The 20,462-nt window shown below is 45.5% G+C and overlaps 1 protein-coding gene across 9 annotated transcripts in view; it reads left to right on the top strand.

Annotated features, from left to right (window-relative positions):
• Zranb3 (zinc finger RANBP2-type containing 3) overlaps window positions 1–15,355 on the top strand; it is a 145,302-nt gene extending 129,947 nt beyond the window's left edge. For all 9 annotated transcript variants that reach the window (XM_034513700.2, XM_076941087.1, XM_076941086.1 and 6 more), the window contains 7 exons: window positions 1,110–1,201; window positions 4,727–4,828; window positions 5,956–6,098; window positions 8,756–8,866; window positions 9,675–10,065; window positions 13,546–13,677; window positions 14,563–15,355. In XM_034513700.2, coding sequence (XP_034369591.1) covers window positions 1,110–1,201; window positions 4,727–4,828; window positions 5,956–6,098; window positions 8,756–8,866; window positions 9,675–10,065; window positions 13,546–13,677; window positions 14,563–14,661 — 1,070 coding nt within the window. In that variant the 3' untranslated portion in view covers window positions 14,662–15,355. The remainder of the gene's footprint in view (window positions 1–1,109; window positions 1,202–4,726; window positions 4,829–5,955; window positions 6,099–8,755; window positions 8,867–9,674; window positions 10,066–13,545; window positions 13,678–14,562) is intronic.
• The last annotated feature ends 5,107 nt before the right edge of the window (window positions 15,356–20,462 follow it).

Genomic DNA, 20,462 nt, shown 5'->3' with positions numbered 1-20,462 from the left:
ACTAGTGCCTTTTCACTATGACAGTTCCATATGTGCGTATTGTGCCCTGACTATGTGTGCCTTGCCCTCCTGCTAAAGTGTACTTTTTGTTTGTGAGAGAAGCACTCAGGACTGTAGTTAGCACATTTCCTGGGCCCGATGTGTTTAGAAGGCATTGATTATATTCATTATTTAACCTGTGATTTTGAGGGTTTGATTTTAGTAGTACTGAGGAACCAACCCAGGGTCTTTGGGCATGCTAGACAAATTCTCTATCACTAAGCCTCAGCCTGTTGGACTCTAGTTATTACGTAGACTCGCTTCCATAATTTTTATCTCTCCTGAAGAATTCTGGGTAAAGGAACTAAGAAAATACTTATAAGTCATGATGAGGAAATTAGCATGTCTAGTCATTTTTCTGTGGATGAGACAACAGCCATGGGGAACCAGGCACATCAGTGGCTCTCGAAACGCTGTCCTGGCGCTGATAATCAAATAGGGACTGTTTAGTCCCAGCTGCAGTATGTTCACCAAAGAGGAGAGACTCTAAACCCTTCAAGTTCGGTAATGACTTCTGGTTAGGGAAGGGTCCCTTCTGACTAACTCATATCTTTTCAGCTGAGTCTGAATCTATTTGCTTCTTGTTCAGTCATTAGCAAAGAAAGCCCCAGTTTCTGTATATGCTGATACTCTTAGAAGATGTACCTTGGGAGTTATCTATTTCAAGTCTAGACGTGAATTGCTGATCAAGTGTGTTGAAATTATATATATGTGTGTGTGTGTGTATACATATATATGTGTATATATATATATATATATATATATATATATATATATTCATCATTCTAACCTGCCAAACAGTAAAAAAGCTATTTTGTTTTATTTATGTGTCTGAGCCTGTGTATAACATGTGTGTGGATGGCCAGAGAGGCTAGAAGAGGGCATAAGATTCCCCAGAAGCTGCAGTTATAGGTAGTTGTGAGCTATTCAGGTGGGTATCAGTCATCAAACTCCAGTCACCTGAAAGAACAGCAATTTTTTAGCTGCTGAGCCATCTCTCCAGACGCCACATAATCTAATTTAGACCAAGTAGAAAGGCCTTTCATCATCTCTTTTCTCTTCTTTATTAGAGCAGTTGAATAATTCAGACACTCTGCCAGTGCGCGCGACCTTCATGTTTTGTGCAAGCAGAAACACTGAGCGGATCCACATCTATACCAAGGTGAGTGTCACATAGATCCTGTTCCACAAGACAGTGGACATCCTTAACAGTAAGATAGGGACCCAGTTTTTTGCCTCCAAATAGCTTATCAAATTCCTGTGTGAAATTTAAAGACAATAAAGGCAAAGTGGGCTCATTAAGAATTCAGGGAAAGAGACCTTGATTTTCCTGTTACTGTTTAGTGTGATCTTGGGCACATCCAGCGGCTCTCTGCTTCACTTCCTCAGCTGTAAAATGTAGGGAGGATTTGTTGCAAAGATAAAACTCATCCCTGTGGAGACCTTAGCATCTGAAACAACATTTTTATAACCTCCTAAGACCCTGCCCCACCCCCACCTCCCACAGCCCCTCTGTGCTGAATGTCAGAGAGAAGGCTTTGTGGAGTGACCACTCAGACTCCTGCAGGAGCCTAGGCTAGCAAAGTTCACACTTTTTAGTCTGAGGCGCTTTCCGCACGATGACAATGTGCAGAAGACCCTACGAGCTCTTGCTGATATGGGTTATATTTATTGATGTATACTCCATTCTGTATTAAAATGAAGACACTTAAAGTAGTCATGTATTATTCAGTTTTAAACTAACATTTCTATAAATAACATGTGTTTTTGAGATTAGTTGTGTTTTCTGAAGCCGAGTGCTATGCTGAGAAACACTCCAGTTGTCAGCAATTTTCTGGCTTTAGCCAAGGACGACAGATCAGGGTGTGATGATGCATGCCTATCATCCCAGCAACAGGAAAACGGAGGAAGGAGGAACTCTGGCTGGGGTCCAGCCTGGGCTGCTGTAGCATGATCTTGTCTCAGCAAGAACCATGAAGCCTGCCAAGGAGAGCTCCCTTAATCATAAGGGAGCAAGAGCTTGTCAAGCAGCAATATTACAAAGTAGTTGTGATGGTGTGGCCCCTCTGAGAAGGTCCTGGAAACCTTCTCTACCTTCTACACTGACTAAGTATGGAAAAGTTGGCAGGGATTTTAATGCCTCTGATCATTCGGTTCTGAATTTCTAATAAGTTTAGATGTGCAAGTCATTTTGTGATTTTACATAGTCTATTCTATTGATAGAATACTTTTTATATTGTTTCACTATTACATTTCTTTGTTATAGGGGATACTTGTGTGCTACAGTGTATGTGTGGAGGTCAGAAGAGAACTCTTAGGACTCCATTCTCTAGTTCTCACATGTGGGCTCAAGGATTGAACCTAGTTCAGCATGTGCAGCAGCAAGTGCCTTTCTGCATATAGCCATCTTGCCAGCCTGAAAGAATGCCATTTTAAAACATGACTTATGGTGCTGAAGGTGTTGCTGAGTGAAACAGTATCTGCTTAGCATGCACAAAGCCCTGAGTTTAATACCCAGCATTGAAGAAAGAAGGAAGGAAGGAAGGAAGGAAGGAAGGAAGGAAGGAAGGAAGGAGGGAGGGAGGGAGGGAGGGAGGGAGGGAGGAAACAATAGCTTATGACCAAACTACCTTCAACTGTGTTTTCTACTAAAGCAGATTGGATATATAGTATGTCATATAACCATGTTCAGTCAGAAGGAAATGGCTACACAGATACCAAATCACCACACAACATCCACTGTGGGAAGCACAGTGAGATGGAGCCACCAGAGACCAAGCAAAGCGGTACTTGGTGCCCTTGTAGGCTGAATGCCACCCCACCCTGTGGAGCCTGTAGATTAGGGGAAGCAGACCAGGAGCAGGCATATTTATGGTTGTTCTAAATACTTACATATTTGTCGCGGACCGCTCTGTCAATGTTGGAACCCACACTGCCAAAAGCCTTGGGGGCTAAACTGTTAGAGCCTGCACTGCCCCAAGCTGCTCCAGTCCGAGGGTCGGGGTTCAGCAAGAGCGAGAGTGAGAATGGGCGTGAGGAATGGAGACCAGGCAGAGTGTGATTCAATCATGTTTGTTCTTCAGTCTCTCTTCCTAGTCCAAGTCCCAAGTCTTGAGTTCCTAGTCCCTAGTGCCTCCAAGTTCCAAGTTACTTCTTCCAAGTGCTAAATGCCTAATGTCTAATAATAATAATTTCTTCTGTCTGCCTCTTGCCTTTTATATGTCTCACTTCTAAGCCACACCTTTAAGTCACGCCTTTAAGTCATGCCCTTAGGTCTTGTCTCTAAATCTGATCTCTAAGTCACGCCCTTAAGTCACACACCTTTAAGTCTCACACACCCAAGGGAAGATCCTGGGTATCTAAAGCAAGATGTTATCAGAGTGTGCTCAGCTGTTGTAGGCTATTGTAATCAAGTCTCTTGTCAGGGTATATGGCTCAAGATGGCTGCAAGGATGATAGCCGCCTTCTGTCGGCTCCCCACACATATTCCATTCCCATAAAATATCATAATCTGATTACTGTCAGTTCCTAAACAGGAGATGTAACTGGGTGACATGTTGACAACTCTTCACAGCTGAGACTGAGTGGAGATGAGAAGTTACCTTTTTACACTAGAAGGTACCAAGGAACATCTATAGAAGTTTGTAAAATCCCTAGGTCACTACCTAAGAGTGTGCTGCATGAAGGAGGAGTCAGTAACAGAAGTGTAATGGCCTGTGTCACGAGAGACCTGATCATTGACAGGAGAATCCCAGAGCCAGGGTTTGGAATCATGTAATTACATACATAGGTACACGGCACGTCAGAAAAGCCTCCATCGCTTTCTTCTTCCAACATGGTTATGGACCACTAGCATCTGCTCGACTAAGAGAGTTCGAATATCAGAAGCCATGGTGGATCTAGTGAGTCTTCATATGGCAGTCCTCTCTGCTACACAAGGAATGGCATTCACCCATGTTTGAGAGATGACACTCCTCAGTGCAGTTCCAACTTCCTCTCAGGGCAGGCGTGCATATTGTGGAGCAGCAGTGGAACACGGCTTTGGAAAAGCAGATTTTAAAATAAGTCTCTAGAATTTCTCTGTCTCCCTTTCCCTCCTGCCAATAACAGTGGATAATAAAAAATATTAACCCATCTGAGAAGGGATATTCAGATGCTTATCAGTGCTGTTCTTTGATTAGAATAATGCCCAGGCAGTGGTGGTGCACACCTTTAATCCCAGCACTTGGGAGGCAGAGGCAGGCGGATTTCTGAGTTTGAGGCCAGCCTGGTCTACAGAGTGGGGGTAAAAAAAAAAAAAGAGTAGATTGGAATAATGTTCTAATATTCTAAAGACCATCACTTGAGAATTGGAGATGGTTGTGCTGCTGGTAATGTCAGAGATGTTCTGTTCTTCTGTGTTTGTATTTTCTCATCATCTCAATGTGTATTCCCAAGGTTAGGCAGTAGAAAAGTATGTCGGGGCAGTAAGTACAATGTCCAGACTGACAACGGAAGCTTGGGCTGTGTACAGGCAGAAGGCCTCCCCCCACTCACCAAAGCTCTGCAGGGGACTCACTTTGTCTAGAATGTGTCTTGCAGTTTATTTTTTTACAAGACTGGTCATGCTACATGGTAACTAAAATTTTCTTATAGTTACTAGTACGTACAGACTAAAGTACACTAATAATGTCTCATCTGTTATCAGGATGGAAAGCCAATGAACTGTAATTTCATTCCTTTGGATATAAAATTAGACCTTTGGGAGGACTTACCTGCAACCTTTCAACTAAAACAGAACCGCTCTCTGGTAAGAGTTTTAAATAAAATTTGTTTATTTTTAAGTATAATTATTTTCATAAATGTAGAGATGGTTTAATGCAAGAAAAGCTCACGGCTTGTTGCAGAGTCAGAGTGTAGGCGACATTCTTATCCATTCAGTCAGTGTCTATTAAATCCCACTGGTGCTGAAAATAAATGTGGGATCTGTTTCCTTGGTGAGTGATCACACTTCAGCTGCTTCTGCTGCTGAAGACAGAGTCATCCTCACATCAGCTCACTCCCATTCATAGGATTAGCAGCTGTGATGCATCTGTCAGAATCACACTTATCTCTTAAGGTTAAATTCTAACGATGACATATTCCAGGAGCCACGACGATGCCACGCCGTGACTCTGGACTCATTATCTAATGACCTGTGTGCTGCAGCTGCAGGCCAGGCGGCTGCCCGGGAGGCCTTCACCTCACTGTGCACTGCACCGTTTACATTTACAAGACAGTGATGGGGATTCTGTCTGCTTATTCTTGTTTTTTACTACCCTGACTGTGGGAAGGAAGCATTGTCAGCTGCACCCTGCCTCAGAGTCAGATGGATTGAATAGATGCATGTGTAGATACATAGATACATGCTACCTGCTGATTGATAGATTCATAGATGATAGAAAAGTAGATAATAAAGCCAATGCTAGTGGACCAGTTATCCATAACTGATTGATAACGAACAATCCTGACAACAGTCCCTCAGTGACATAGATTTACTGCTGGCATCTGACCTGATTCTGAGGCATCTAATACAGTGTGACTGTCACAAGTTGCACCGTCCCCTGTGGCCCCACAGGACCTGCTTCCCTAAGGCCATCTTTTCCCAGATTGCTGGGGTCTATACCTTTCAGTTTTCTGTGAACACGCTGTCACTGTTGGTGCCTGTGTATTCAGAGCAGGTGCCCAGCTGCTGAAGTGCCTTTAGGGACTCTGGGTTGAACTGGACATAGGCAATTTATAACATGGAAATACTATCAAGTTGAAGAGAGACTTAAACTATAGGACTCAGCCTGTTTGAGAGATACCATAAGATCAGTTCTCTGTGTTGTAAATACCTGGCTTCCAGAGGAGGCTGCACTGAGAACTGTTAATGCTTCGCTATTTCTTTTCTATCAGATTCTGAGGTTCGTGCGAGAGTGGAATAGTCTGACTGCCATGAAGCAGAGGGTAATCAGGAAGAGTGGGCAGCTCTTCTGCAGCCCGGTGCTGGCTTTTGAAGAGATCACAAAGCAACAAGCCAAGGACAATAGTACTAGAAGGTAAGTCCTTTTCCTCTCGTTCTGTAGTATATCGTTTTCCAGGGTCGTTTCTACAGAGCTGAGACACCTTGTGGAACCAGGAGTGGAATTTTGGTAAATTAGGAGGAAATGACACTGGGGGTGATGTTTGTTGAGAGAGTGCTTGCCTAGCATGTACAACGCCCTGGGGTCCTTCACAGCACTGAATAAACCAGGTACACACTTGTAATTTTATCACCTAGGTGGAGGCATGGGCATCAGGAATTCAAGCCCAGCCTCAGCTGTATGGGGAGTTCAAAGCTAGTCTGGGCAACATGAGACCTTGTTTTAAGAGAGGGAGAAAGGAAGGAAGAATTATACTTAAGATAGTGGTTATGTCATTTTATAGCAACATAGTTCTATATTTTAGTGAACTTAATCAGATCTGCTGGAAGGTATGGAATTGTCTGGATTTCACTTATCTGGAATCCTGCACATGAGAGAGGCCAGAAACAGGGCTTGACATGCCTTCTACCTACTAATCATAACCTTGGTTCTCTTAGCATGGGGTAAAAATTACGAGGGGAAGTTGCCAGCTGTCCTGTAGCAATGTTCCTTCTTTGGAGCTCACAGAGTACCTAACCTACCTAATACACCTTCCTCCATTTGATTTAGTAAATAGGGGACTGGAGAGCTGGCTCCGTGGTTAAGTCCACTTGCTGCTCTTGCAGAGAACCTGGGTTTGGTTCCCAGTACTCACATAGTAGCTCACAACCATCTGTAACTCCAGTTCAAGAGGATCTAGTTCCCTCCTCTGGCACCATATTCCCAGAAGAGGAAAGTGACTGTCCTGAGGATCAATGTTGCTCCTAAGGGTCACAGTGTCTGAAGACATCATAGATTATCACAACTACAGAACATACCTGGGCTCTACCTTATTTAAAATCAGTCACGGGAATGGAAGGAGGAGAGTGAAGAAAGCTCTTCAGAGGATTCACGTACACACCTTTGTGACTGATCAGAGAGGAAGAGAAAGGAAAGTCTTTCAGGTAAACCTTTGTAGCCACACAGCTCAGCGACACTGGTGTCTGTGGTGGAGCCTCAGGGAGTGGCAATGTGAAGAATGACACAGAGCAGGTATGGAAGACCAGGCTGAGTCTCCTTCCCCCTGCCATCCTACCTGAGTGCTTTTCAGAGGAACTTAATCCAAGAGCCAATTAGAAACCTCAGCCCAGCAGGCATGAAGGAGAGGCAACACACTTCACTCCCTACACATGCACAGAGGCGCAGGGGGCTGGATTCTGTCTTTAAAATATTAAATGTCGGGCTGAAGACATGACTCAGTGCATAAATTGCTTATATAAGGGCCAGATTCCTATCCCAGCACCCATATATAAGCTGGGCAAGTAATAGCCTGCCATAAATCCCAGCAGTCAGCTCAGGACACAAAGACAGGAATCACTGGGTCGGGTTGGCCAGCTAGACTTAGCAAAAACTCCAGATTCAGAAAGAGACCCTGTGTCTTAGTTTGTTTTACTGCTGTGAAGAGACACCATGACCAAGGCAACGCTTATAAAGACAAATGTTTAATTGGGGCTGGCTTACAGTGTCAGAGGTTTAGTCCATTACCATCATGTCAGGAAGCATGGCAGCGTGCAGGTAGACATGGTGCTGGAGAAGGAGCTGAGGGTTCTACATCTTAATCCGAAGAGAGCCAGGAGGAGGCTCTCTTTCTCACTGGACAGAGCTTGAGATAGGACCTCAAAGCCTACCTCCAAAGTGACACACTTCCTCCAGTCTCATAGTAGCACCACTTCATGTGGACCAGTCATTTTCAAACCACCACACCCTGTTTTGCTAAATAAAGTAGAAAGTGATCCAACAACATACCTGCTTTCAATCCTTGGACTCCACATACACCCAAATGCATTGACACTTGCAAACAGAAATTCACGCACACACACAAACACACACAATGTCTCAAGAACAACAACAAAAAAGACATACACACTAGTTTTGGAAGTCCTGAAAAGAAATGACAGGATTACGCTCCATCAGCTGTAGGCCTTATCCAAGCTGGAATCTTGCAGCTAGATTCAGGTAATCAGTTTTAGATGATTGGAAATGACCAAGCCTGGCAACCATTGAGTTGGTTCCTGAATGAGTTCTATTCTCAGAGACCTGGCCTGATTCAGAGGCATCCCTGTGATAGTTGATCCTCTACCCACAGGTCAGCACCCTGGAGCCCAGGATTATATTCATTACGGTGAACCACTCTCCAAAGCACACACTGCTCTTCTTTCAAAACTGTCTCCTCTGCTGGCATTTAATTTAGAAATTGGTTTTCAGGGTAACATTTTTCCTTCTCTGTTTGCCATAACTGAGATTTACCATAATCCTTTTGGAAGTTGGCATTCTTCATGAATGTCTGCAAACCACAATGAAGAATGAAATAATGGCAATTGACACTCAGTCTTAAAGTGTCAGTCCTTGCCTTCCTCTTCCTAACTGGTCTCCCTTCTACACCCATGCCTTCGTATGCATGACCTAATGAACTGACTGAGGGTAACAAGCATAGGAGAAGAATTATTTACTTGAATATAGACACTTTACCAGTGGATACACAGAGCAATGTCTGCCTCTGCAGAAACTCCTATATGAAAAAAAATATATTTAAATTTAACATCTAATTGTTCCAGATACATCACTAAAGAAGATGTTGCCATGGCTTCCATGAATAAGGTGAAAACTGATGGGGGCCACATCCGTTTGATCACCAAGGTGTCCATGACCCAGGACCCTTCTACAGAGTAAGTGCACCATAGTCCTCACACATGGTAAAGAATACTTACTGCTTCAAACACACACACACACACACACACACAGACACACACACTCATGTCTGTGATAACAGAGTCAGGATTTAATCGCTTTTCAGCCATTCTAACAACACTTTAGGCCCATGAGTTCATCATCTTAGACATTAGAGATGAGGAATACCCCAAACCAGGAGCCTATGTGACCCGCCACAAGCCTGGGTAAAGATGTCAGGAGACCTGAGCTCCATCTGCCAGCCTGGCAGTTTCCATCATATCAAGCCAGCGTGGTTGGGGTCCTAATCAACATGTGTCCTGTTGTTTCATTTCTAATTTTTACCTAATCAACTTGGAGTTTCCTGGAGAAGCCTGATATTTAGCAAGCGTTCTGTTCTAATTCCTGTTCTCTTGCTCTGTGACAGTCCCTTCACCCTGTAAGGTAACAAAAAGCAGTAAGAACCCATAGTGAGGCTGAGGAGGCAGGTGACCCAGCTGGGTGAGGAGCAGAGCAGCCTCTGGGGCTCTGCGGAGCTTTCACCATAGTTTGAATGAGTATTTCAAGTGTGTCCCATTGTCCAGAGTCTCATGTCTGGAAGTGTTTATTGGGGAAGCACTTCAGTGACTAAAAGAAGCTGCTGGTATCAGATTAATTTTTGTGGCATGGCTCTTCTCAAGTTGGCTGAACTATGTGGTGCTCACTACAGATATTTCATCTCCCACTGAACACCAGAGCTGAGACCTCTTACAGAACAATGGCCCAGCTTCATTACACGCTACTCTCCAGTGTTTTGTTTAATTGTAGAAAGCTTGACAGAGCCTGTGTCCGATCTCCGAGTCCCTGCCCAGCTGATCTCACTGTTGAGCCATCCCCATCCAAAGGCTACATCCAGGCTGTGGATAAGGAAGGAAGGCCGCTCTGCCTCCGCTGCCAGCATCCCACCTGCCAGCACGAGCAAGGATCCAAAGCCAGCGCCTGGGACTCCCGGTTCTGTTCCCTGAAATGTCAGGAGGAATTCTGGATCCGATCGAATAACAGTTACCTGAGAGCCCAGGTGTTTGCGACAGAACACGGTGTGTGTCAGCTGTGTGGTGTGAACGCACAGGAGCTCTTTCTGCGGATGAGAGATGCCCCTAAAAGTCAGAGGAAGACTCTTCTCGACTCTGCCTGGACTGCAAAGCTCCCACTGGAGCAGGTATGTTAGTTATCACCATATGTCTGGGCAGTGGCTCAGCCAGTGTTCGATGCTGACTGACCTTGTTCAGAAACGCACACAGGTAGAGAGAATACCGAAGTCACATGCCATCACCCAGCTTTAGCAGTCGCCATGGTGCTGTTGGCTTCCATTTGTCTCTAGCTTTATTCAGTCAGCTCTCTGTTATATATCTCATGAGCAAAGATAGCCTGCCTCTCTCCGGCCCCACTTTCATCTTTCCTCCCTCTCCTTTCTTTTCTCTTCTTCCCTCTCCTCCCCCCTTCCTTCCCTCCTTCCTTTTTTCTTCCTCCCTCCCTTCCTCCCTTTTGTCTCTGTTACCCTGCCCCTCCCTCCTTCTGATCTTTCTTTCTCCTCCCTGTCTCTCTTCCCTCAGTTATTCCTTTTGAAAAATATAATCACGGTGCAAATGACAGGCAAGAGAATTACAATTCCTCAATTATCCTAAGTACATGTTTGCTTCCCAGGATTGTCTCGCTTATTTTGTTCAAATTAGGATGAAAACCTGTCTGCATTGTGTTGTGATTCCTTTCATGCTCTCTTCAGTCTCTAGCACCCGTGACTTTTTATATTCCATTGATTTGGGAAAGAAATGAGGTCATTTCCCCGTAGCATTCCCTTCATTCTGTGTGTCTCACTGTATCCACGGCTGTTTTCGGGTTGGTTTTCCTGCCCTGACAGCTTCCTGAGTAATGGCTGTGCTTGGATCTGATCTCTGTGTTAAGAAGAGATTAAGTGGTGGTACACGACTGCACACAGACACTGAGCAGCTCATAGATCTACTTCAGTATGTTAGTGTCTTAGGATGGGGTGTAAGGGGGTGACTTAGTAGGATTTCTATCGCTCTGAAGAGACACCGTGACCGTGGCAACTCTTATAAAGGAAAATATTTAATTGGGGCTGACTTGCAGGTCACAGGGTTTAGTCTGTTATCATCATGGCAGGAAGCATGGCAGCATCCAGGCAGACATGATGCTAGAGGAGGAGCTCAGAGGTCTACATTTGATCTGCAGGCAGCAGAAGCAACTGTGTGCCACACTGGGTATGGGTAGAGCATATGAGACCTTGAGGCCTGTCCCCACAGTGACACACTTCCTCCAATAAGGCCACACCCACACCAACAATCCCATACCTCCTAATAGTGCCACTCCCTGGCCAAGCATTCAAACTTGAGACAGTGGGAGAAATTCCTGTTCAAACCACCACAGGGAGTAACCCCAAAATACAGCCATCCCATTACAAAACATAATTTAAATAAAGCAGTTCCTGGCCAGCTTTTTTTTGTTCCAGGCATTGTTGTCAGCGTTCTCTCAGCTTCCCAAAGCTCAGGCAGAGGTGTGATCTCCTTAAGAAAACTATTTAGTTTTCAAGTAAAAGAAAATGTTTAATTTTATGATGTGCTTAATCAATAAAAAAGGGTCACCCAAACAATCCCTGCCCACCAATATATTAGATGAATTCCTGCCAGCTAAACAAATTGTACATTCTTAGCCTACTGTAAGTGGCACATGCCTTTAGTTCTAGCATCCAGGAGGCAGAAGCGGGCATGTCTCTGAAAGTTTGAACCTACTCTGGTCTACATAGTGAGTTCTAGGACAGCCAGGGCTACATAAATAAGTTACATACTTACATAAATAAGCTACATTGTAATAGAATTAGCTAACAATCATGTATATCTCTTGGCTATAGAGAAATACATTATTTCTCTAATGATAGTCCTGAGGTATCCCTTGACCTAGTTGATAAAGGGTATTCTTTGAGAGGAATGTCACCCAAGTTCCCATCTGCCTGGGCATTGCAGGCTTCCTGAAGATATGCAGTGAAATGACCCAAGGTTATCTGAAAGGGACCTTTCTAGGACTCTAGCTGTCACAGGTTAGATGTTGCAACCAGGGGTGCCAAGGGAATATGCCTCGACACCAGGCTCAAACTGAGTGAACACGGTCTGTCATGAGGCCATCAGCTTGTAAGAGCTGGCCCACAGGGCATCTGCTACACATTACCCAGGAATAATAAAGACGAGTGTTCTGGACCATTGAGCCTGTCAGTTAAAGCTGCTCAGGGGAAAGACCTAGCTGCAAACGGCACATCTGAGTGAATTTTTCCTAAGAATATGCCATTTAGAATGACATTTGCAGTTGCTTCTAAAACTCAGTCTGCATCTTCTAACAGAAAGCCCAGTGTTGTACAGAAGAGAAACAGGCAGGCAGTGACAGAGGTCAGTAGATCAAGTTCCCAGCTGGCTACCTGGGCACTTCTCAGAGGTCACACATTCGTCAGGTCACCAACCCAGAATCCTACATGCCTTCTTTAACGTGCTTTACACGTGTCTAGTTTGGCTGGCACTGTTTACTGAATAGATGCTCTTTTTTTTCCCTAGGGGTCCATGGCTGTGTGGGTCTGTTTGGGCTCCTCTGTTGTGCTCTGTCGGGCTATGGGTCTATTTTGTGTCAGCACAGTACTGTCTGTCACTTTGAGGTCAGGAGTATGATGCCTATCTCCGTGTTTCTTTCTGCTTTAGTGTTGAAATAATCCTGGGTGCCTGTGGTCAGCATTCATGAAATTAACTTTAGTTTCATTCTTATCCAAGACTAAAATAAATAAAAACTAGCTTTCATACTAATCTCTGATGTTTAAACAGCTGGAGTACACTGCTTTACTATCTCAGGTAATAATGTTCAGATACATCTCATTATAGCATAGGGCATCACTGGGCAAATGTGTGTGTAGACCAGCCTAGATACTGGCTGTTTTAAGTAGCCATCTTTGTTTATTTTAAATATGTGAGGTACAGAAGTTTGTTGGGGAGATTTTATCCATGCCATCCATGCAACCTGGGAAACGGGTAAATAACCATGGCCAGCGCTGGGATGCAACCCAGTCAGCAGAGAGCCTGCCCAGTGCACACATGACCCTAGCATGGTGCTGCATGTTGTAACCCCAGCTCTCGGGAGATAGAAGAAGATCAAGAATTCAAGGTCATCCTTGGCTACATGAGAGTTTGGTCGAAGCCTGGGATACAAGAGATCTTACCTGGAAAACAAAACGTGGATGGTAATGGTCACCTGCCACTGGTGTAGAAACAAATGCATTTAGGTTATTTAATGAATGGTTATGTAATAATTAATATTGAGATTAAATACTAAAGCAACTTAAAGGGTCAAGAAGCAACCAATTAACCCCCAGTATGTCAGAAGCATGGGTATCTTATACTTGGTTCATAAGGTTTTCAGAATGTGTTAAGTAGCATGGGACAAAACTCTTAGATACACATTTTATTGCTTTCAAGTTACTAACTTAGAGGGTTGGTTTTTTTTCCTTTTTAGCTCACAACAAAAGCTATTAAAAGCCATCCTAATGTGTTTCTCCCTGTGATTTTGCTGTGTGAGGGGTTTCCCAGTGCACAGCCCAAGGTTCCCACAGCAGATCTGGAAAGTTGCTGATAGTGTGTTTTTACCACAGCTAAATGAGATGCTGAGGAACCCAGGAGAAGGCCACTTCTGGCAGGTGGATCACATCAGGCCAGTGTACGAGGGAGGTGGACAGTGCTCCCTGGACAACCTGCAGACTCTTTGCACACTCTGCCACAAGGAGGTCAGTGACGCTCACACATACATGCCAATCCACGCAGCCCTGGGGAGGATGGTACATGGGTGGTGGAGACTCTGAGGACGTGCATGCGCCCATCTGGGAGCAGAATGGCTTGGGGCTTCTCTCATCACTCCTGACACCTGGCTCTGAGGAACTTCATAGTCACAAAGGAAAGAATGGCTGCTACCCCCTTCATTCCTTCTCTGAACTAAGGACACACACAGTGGGTAGAACACTCACTTAACATGCATGAGGCCCTGGTCCCATCGCAGCAAGACACAGACTGGGTGTGTTTGTGCACTTGGGGATTGGAGGCAGAGGACCAAGAGCGCATGCTCAGCTGGATGTGGTAGCATGGCACTCAAGAGGCTGGATGTGGTAGCATGGCACTCAAGAGGCTGGTGGAGCTCTAACATTCTGCGCTACATAGTTAGTGTGGGGCTGGCCACCTGAGACTATAAAAGATGTCACCAGTGAGAATCCCATCTTCTCTGGGTTTGTTTATTTTTGGATTCTCATGAAAATTTTTATTTGGACTTAGCAGAAGAATCCAGTTCTGTCACATTTGATTTTCTACAGTGTCTTATGTGCTGAGTTGGGAATGAATTTTCTCAGCTGGACCCAGAAAATAAGAAGTGAACAAATTTTACCCACTGAACTCTGGGAATTTTAAGATGTGTATAAGTACCTACTTAGATGCTGAGGTTCATGGCTTCTCCTAGTCTCCACATTCTCCACAAGAATGTTTTCTTCTAATGGAGACCAGTAAACCTAGGATCTCAGGACCCTCCTGTGGGTAGGCCTGCATAGATGGGTGATGTACACTTTTCCAGACTCCAGCACACAGCCTTCTCCCTGCCCTGAGCCATGTATTTTGTTAACTCCTAGAGAACTGCCCAGCAAGCCAAGGAAAGAAGTCAGGTGAGACGACGTTCTCTGGCCACAAAGCACGGATCAGACATCACTCGGTTCCTGGTGAAGAAGTGAGGCGAGAGGCCGGCAAGTAGACGGAGCTGTCATGATGTGTCTGCACTTTAAGAATGGAAAGGTTTTAAACATAAATCAATAACTGAAATTTAGATTTTTGCTAAGCACTCTTAGTATTACATGCTTAACAGGAACTGAGGGATGATGGGAAGTTTCTGAGGTCTTACTGACTCATGAAGATCACCAGTGATGTTTCAGCACGATTTTGTTCCGCTTTCCCCTTATACACCTTAATCACTGCGTTGTGCATACATAGCGAGGGACAGATATATTCCCACAAACTTGACGGTTCCTTCTTGATTACTGTTGGTTCTGGACTGTGTAGTATAAATGGAACATTCCACAACAATCAGGGACATTTTGGAGACAAGCCATCATTATTAAGGAATTCTGGGCAGACCATGACCAGCCTGCTTCTTGTGCAAGAGCCTCCAGATCAAGGCTTGGGTGTGCATTTGGGATGCTGCCTCCTTGCTTGATTTCTGGGCCAGTGATCTTTATTGAAAAGATGCTTTTGTAAATAAACTGATTGTAAGCATGCATAGTGTCTGTGTAGAACTCGTGTGCTCTGGGTAACCGGGAGACACATGAGTGAGAGACCACAGTGCCACACAGCCTCGGTTCTGTTTTTCTTTTTGCTCCCTTGTTTCCTTTCGGGGTTTGTTTTTATTTTTAATGTATAAAATCAGGCTAATTGTCAAAGCAGCCTTTGTCTCCTGGTCCTCATTTCCTAGTTTTAAAATCCTGGTAGTATTTTGTTTTGCTCTGTTCTTTAAATAAACCTTGGGTGTTTTTTTTTTTTTTTTTTTAAGATTTTTTTTTAATTATGTGTATGTGTGTCTGGGGGTGGGGGAGTATTATATCCCCCAGACCTGTGTTTGTGAGTGTGTGTGTGTGTGTGTGTGTGTGTGTGTGTGTCCTGAGGGGGGGTTGCCATATTATATCCCCCAGACCTGGCAAAACAGCAGCTATGAGCCATTCAGCACAGGTGCGGCAAACTGAACTCAGGTCCTGGAAGAACAGCAGGCACTCCTAACCACTGGACCATCTCTCCATCCTAACCACTGGACCATCTCTCCATCCTAACCACTGGACCATCGCTCCATCCTAACCACTGGACCATCTCTCCATCCTAACCACTGGACCATCTCTCCATCCTAACCACTGGACCATCTCTCCATTCTAACCACTGGACCATCTCTCCATACTAACCACTGGACCATCTCTCCATCTTAACCACTGGACCATCTCTCCATACTAACCACTGAACCATCTCTCCATCCTAACCACTGGACCATCTCTCCATCCTAACCACTGGACCATCTCTCCATCCTAACCACTGGACCATCTCTCCATCCTAACCACTGGACCATCTCTCCATCCTAACCACTGGACCATCCATCCTAACCACTAGACCATCTCTCCATCTCCACATCCTATTTTATTACGTTTATTTCTGGTACCTCTTTTAAAAAGGATGACAAATGAATTGTGGCAGTGCATATCTTTAATCCCAGCACTCTGGAGGCAGAGGCAGATGGATCTTTTTGAGTCTAGGACCAGGCTGGTCTACAGAGTGAGTTCTAGGTCAGGCAAAGCCATGTGGTAAGACCCTGTTTCCATGATAAAGTGACAGTGGGGTTGGGAGATGGCTCAGTTGATGAGCTGCTGGCTACACAGCATGATAGCTTGAGTCTGAGCTACAGAACCTGTGTAAAAAGCTAGGTGTGGTGGCAGACTTGAGACCCCAGCACCAAGCAGGGAGAAACGGAAGGATCCCTGGGGCTCCCTGACCAACAGTCCAGAGAAGAGGTAAGCTTCGGGTTTAGTGACAGACCATCTCAAAAATAAAGATAGCTAGCAATCAAGGAACACACCTACCTGATGATAGTGACAGCTGGCCTCACACACACACACACACACACACACAAGTAATAGTGATAAAATTCACTACATAAAAACAATCAGGTTAAACGTACTTCAAACACATGGTACCATTAAGGAGATGCGTGCTAATGATGGACTGGAGAGATGGCTCAGCAGGAACAGCTCAAGCTGCCCTTCCAAAGCGCCTAGGTTTGGGTCTCAGCACCCACATGGAAGCTCACAACTGTCTGTGACTCCGAGTCCAGGGCATTCAGTTCCAGGCAAAACTCCCATACACATAAGAATAAAATAAATTTGAAAAAAAAATAAGTAACATTTTAAAAAGAAAATAAGGATAATGACACGAAAGGGAGAAGCCATTCCTGCCATGTCCCCACAGGAAGAGAGATGTCCAAAAGAACATCACTGTCAGATCCAAGGAAGAATTACATCCCCAAAGGCTCCCGTCTGTGCACACACTGGGATGTAAACCCATGTAAAATGCTTACTTTACACATTTTACAATTTTAGTTAGCAGCTAGTACTTTACGCCTTATTTTTAGAAGGCTTATATATCACGAGCTTGCCTTGCAGAATGTCGTCAAGTCTATACCCGACCCATTGCGTGAGATCAAGTGGAGCTGTCGCTCTTGGAAAGGAGATCCGGTGCTGTCTGGCCTCTTTTCTGCTCTGCACACCTGGCTCTTTGCAGTTTTCCACCTCATTTCCAGGAACCAATCATCATGGGTCACAGGCAAGAAGCGTGGGCCCATCTCACCGCCCCTCCCCTCCAGCATGAGGTGTGAGTAGCAGACGTTAGTCTAAGTAGGTCAGTCAGTGGAGCTTGCTCTGTATTCACTGCAGTGGGGATTCTCAGGAGAGAATTCTCCTGACATCTCAGGAGAGATGTCAGTTATGCCTGGTTGTTTTGTAATAGGCCCTAGACCTTAGCACAGCTGACTCCATGATGGAAGTACCATTCAGGCCATAAAACTCAGCATATAGACAGCACCACCTGCCAAAACGAAAACAAAGACCTAATCCATCAAAGTCACCAGTTCTGGGAAAGGCTCTAAATGTGCTAACCTTGGTTTTTGGCTTTTATAGTCCTGCTTCTGGCTAATATTCTTGTTAACTAAAGCACGGCAACCCAGAACAGAACGTGTAGCCCTGGGTTCAGTGCCCAGTACCACGGTGAGGGAGGATTTGTGTTAAGGCATTGGGAATGTTGTTCCACTGGTAGAGAGCTTGAAGGACAAGCCCTGGGTTCCATCCCTGGCACCAGAAAAGCCAGGCCTGGTGCTACACACCAGTAATCCCAGCACTGGAGAGCTGGAGACGGGAGGATCAAGAGTTCAAGGTCACTCACAGTGCATTTGAGGCCAGCCTGTGGTGCATGATTCTCTGTCTCAACAAGACACTAAGAAGAGCAAGCGGAGGACCTGAGAGAGGACAGGAGGGCATGGAAGGGAGCACACCTGTGTGCAGAAGTGCAGCGTGAGGGAAGAGAACAGCTGAGACCACACAGTCAATGCAGACGATTGGCTCTGAAAGACTCTGAGAAAAGAAAAAGGAACAAGTCTGGGCGCAGGGGCTAGAAAGCTGGTGTGGAAGCTGGGGAGCGAGCCCCCTTGCAGTGTGAACTATATGGAGCTTGCCTGGCATAGATGCACAGCCACGAAGGACTGCTGTGAACTAGGAGAGTGAACTTCCTGAGCAAGACAGGCTCACACCCAAACCACTTATGCCTGGGGTCACACCTTCCTATTGCCATCTCTGAGTGATGCTAATCCCAGTCTCTGGTGACTAATGAAACCTCTCTGCTTAGCTCTCCCTTGAGCCAGGAAGGAATTCACACTTAAACCTGGTGCTCTGAAGGCAGAAGCAGGCAGATCTATGAGTTCAGGGACAGCCTGGTCTATATAGTGAGACTCTGGACACCTCCACCCCACCCCACCCCACCCCCAAAAAGGCTTTCATTCAAGTAAGGTGCATACTTGGGGAGCGTTCCTTGTGTCAGATGAATAGCCACCCACATCTTCTCCCTGGAAACAGGAAAGCTTTCTGCCCTGCGTGGAACATCTAAACCATGGATACTTCCTGAAATCACATGTGAAGGAGTAAAACTGGAAATCAACCATCAAAAACAGACTGGCAACATTGCCCAGCCTCTCGCTTTCCACCTTTTATCCTTTCGAACTGGAAGACTGCAAGCTTCTCATTGGTTTGATTCCCTAACCATCAGAAAGAGATCCTGCTTCACCTCTGGACCTTCAGCCGTTCTCTGCTGAGGAGAGTCTCTGCCACACAGCCGTGGCATGCTCTTATTCAGCAGCAAGGAATGTCAGCCTCCTGTTGGCGTTCTGGGATCTAGCCACCTGCTCCTCTGCCTTAGGAGCCTCTCTCCTTGCCCTCAAGTCCCTGGCCATGTCTTTCTAGTAGCCAGTAATACTGCTTCCTGGAAACTGGCCATTGGGACACCTTAAAAATAACATTGTGTTGCTGGGGAGATGGCTCAGTGGGTAAAGGAGCTTGCTAGGCAAATGTGAGGACCTGAGTTCAGATCCCCAGAACCCACGGAAAGCCTGATGGTGTGCTGCTCTCCCTCAGCAACAGGGAGGTGAAGACAGAAGCTTGCAGACCAGCCAGCTTGGCCTACCCAGGAGGAAACAGAAGAGACCCTGTCTTAAAGACGGTGGAAGGTGAAGAGGCCCTAGAATGTCCTCTGACCTGTACTTGCCATGGCGCGTGTGCACCTGGGAACATAACACACGACATGGGGGTGGGGGGGGGGTGGGGAGACAGACTGGATCATTGTGGGCCAGGGATGGTAGAACATGTTTTTTAAATCTCAGCACTCAGGGGGCAGGTGGATCTCAGTGAGTTCGAGGCCAGCCAGAATTATATAATGAAACCCGTTCTCAAAACAATAGAGGGTAGCTCAGTACATAGGCAGATAGATATAACTGTGCATTTATGATTAGTATATTTTACAGCCTTCCTGCAGTTCCCTATAACCACATTTCAGTATCAGATTCCAGAATTCCAAAACACCTATATCTGTATAATAATCCGGTCAGTCAGTGTCTTAGTTATTGCTGTGAAGAGACACCATGGCCATGGCAACTCTTATAAAGGAGTTATAAGACATTTCATTGGGGCTGGCTTACAGTCTCTGAGGTTTAGTCCATTATCATCATGGCGGGAAGCATGGCAGCGTGCAGGCAGACACCGTGCTGGAGAAGGAGATGAGGGTTCTACATCTGGATCCACAAGCAGCAGAAGTGAACTGGCTTGAGCTTCAGAGACCTCAAAGCCCATACCCTAGTGACACACCTCCTCCAACAAAGCCACACCTTCTAATAGGCTCCCTGTGAGCCTCTGGGGGCCATTTCCTTTCAAAGCACCACAGCCAGCATCCTGTCACTGTAACAACCTGAAGTAATCACCTCCGAAACAAAAAGTGCTCCTGATGCACCACCTGCTCGTTTCTAGATCTAGATCGTGATCACTCGGCCCCTTTGGGATGCAGCCTAGCAGCATCATGGGATGGTGTGACAGCAGAACACCTCACCAAACAGCAGTCACAAGAAAGAGGCAGCTGAAGTTCCACCAGTCCCTGCAGAGCACACACCTCCAATGACTCTAGGGACCAAAGCTGAAAACATTCGACCATTTAAAGCACAGCGGTCACACCTGTTGAACAAAGATCTCAGCATAGGATTGGCTTTCCCTACAGACTTAGTCAAGAAAGCTCTCCCATGGTACCAAGGCTAGTGAGTGATGGGCATGGATAAGTCACTTGTAGATGCCACTTGCTCCCTTTGAGCCTCTCATTCTTAGCTTCAGAGACAACTCAAGTCCTTAAATGTCCTACCACCTTTTCATGTCGACTTCCCGTATGTGGTCTGTGGCTTTAAGCTTTTGCATGTATG

The sequence above is a fragment of the Arvicanthis niloticus genome, chromosome 10 (assembly GCF_011762505.2).
Source record: "Arvicanthis niloticus isolate mArvNil1 chromosome 10, mArvNil1.pat.X, whole genome shotgun sequence".
Taxonomy (NCBI): Eukaryota; Metazoa; Chordata; class Mammalia; order Rodentia; family Muridae; genus Arvicanthis; species Arvicanthis niloticus.
Note: the sequence above shows the minus strand (reverse complement) of the source record. Positions and strands in the feature narration are given on the sequence as shown.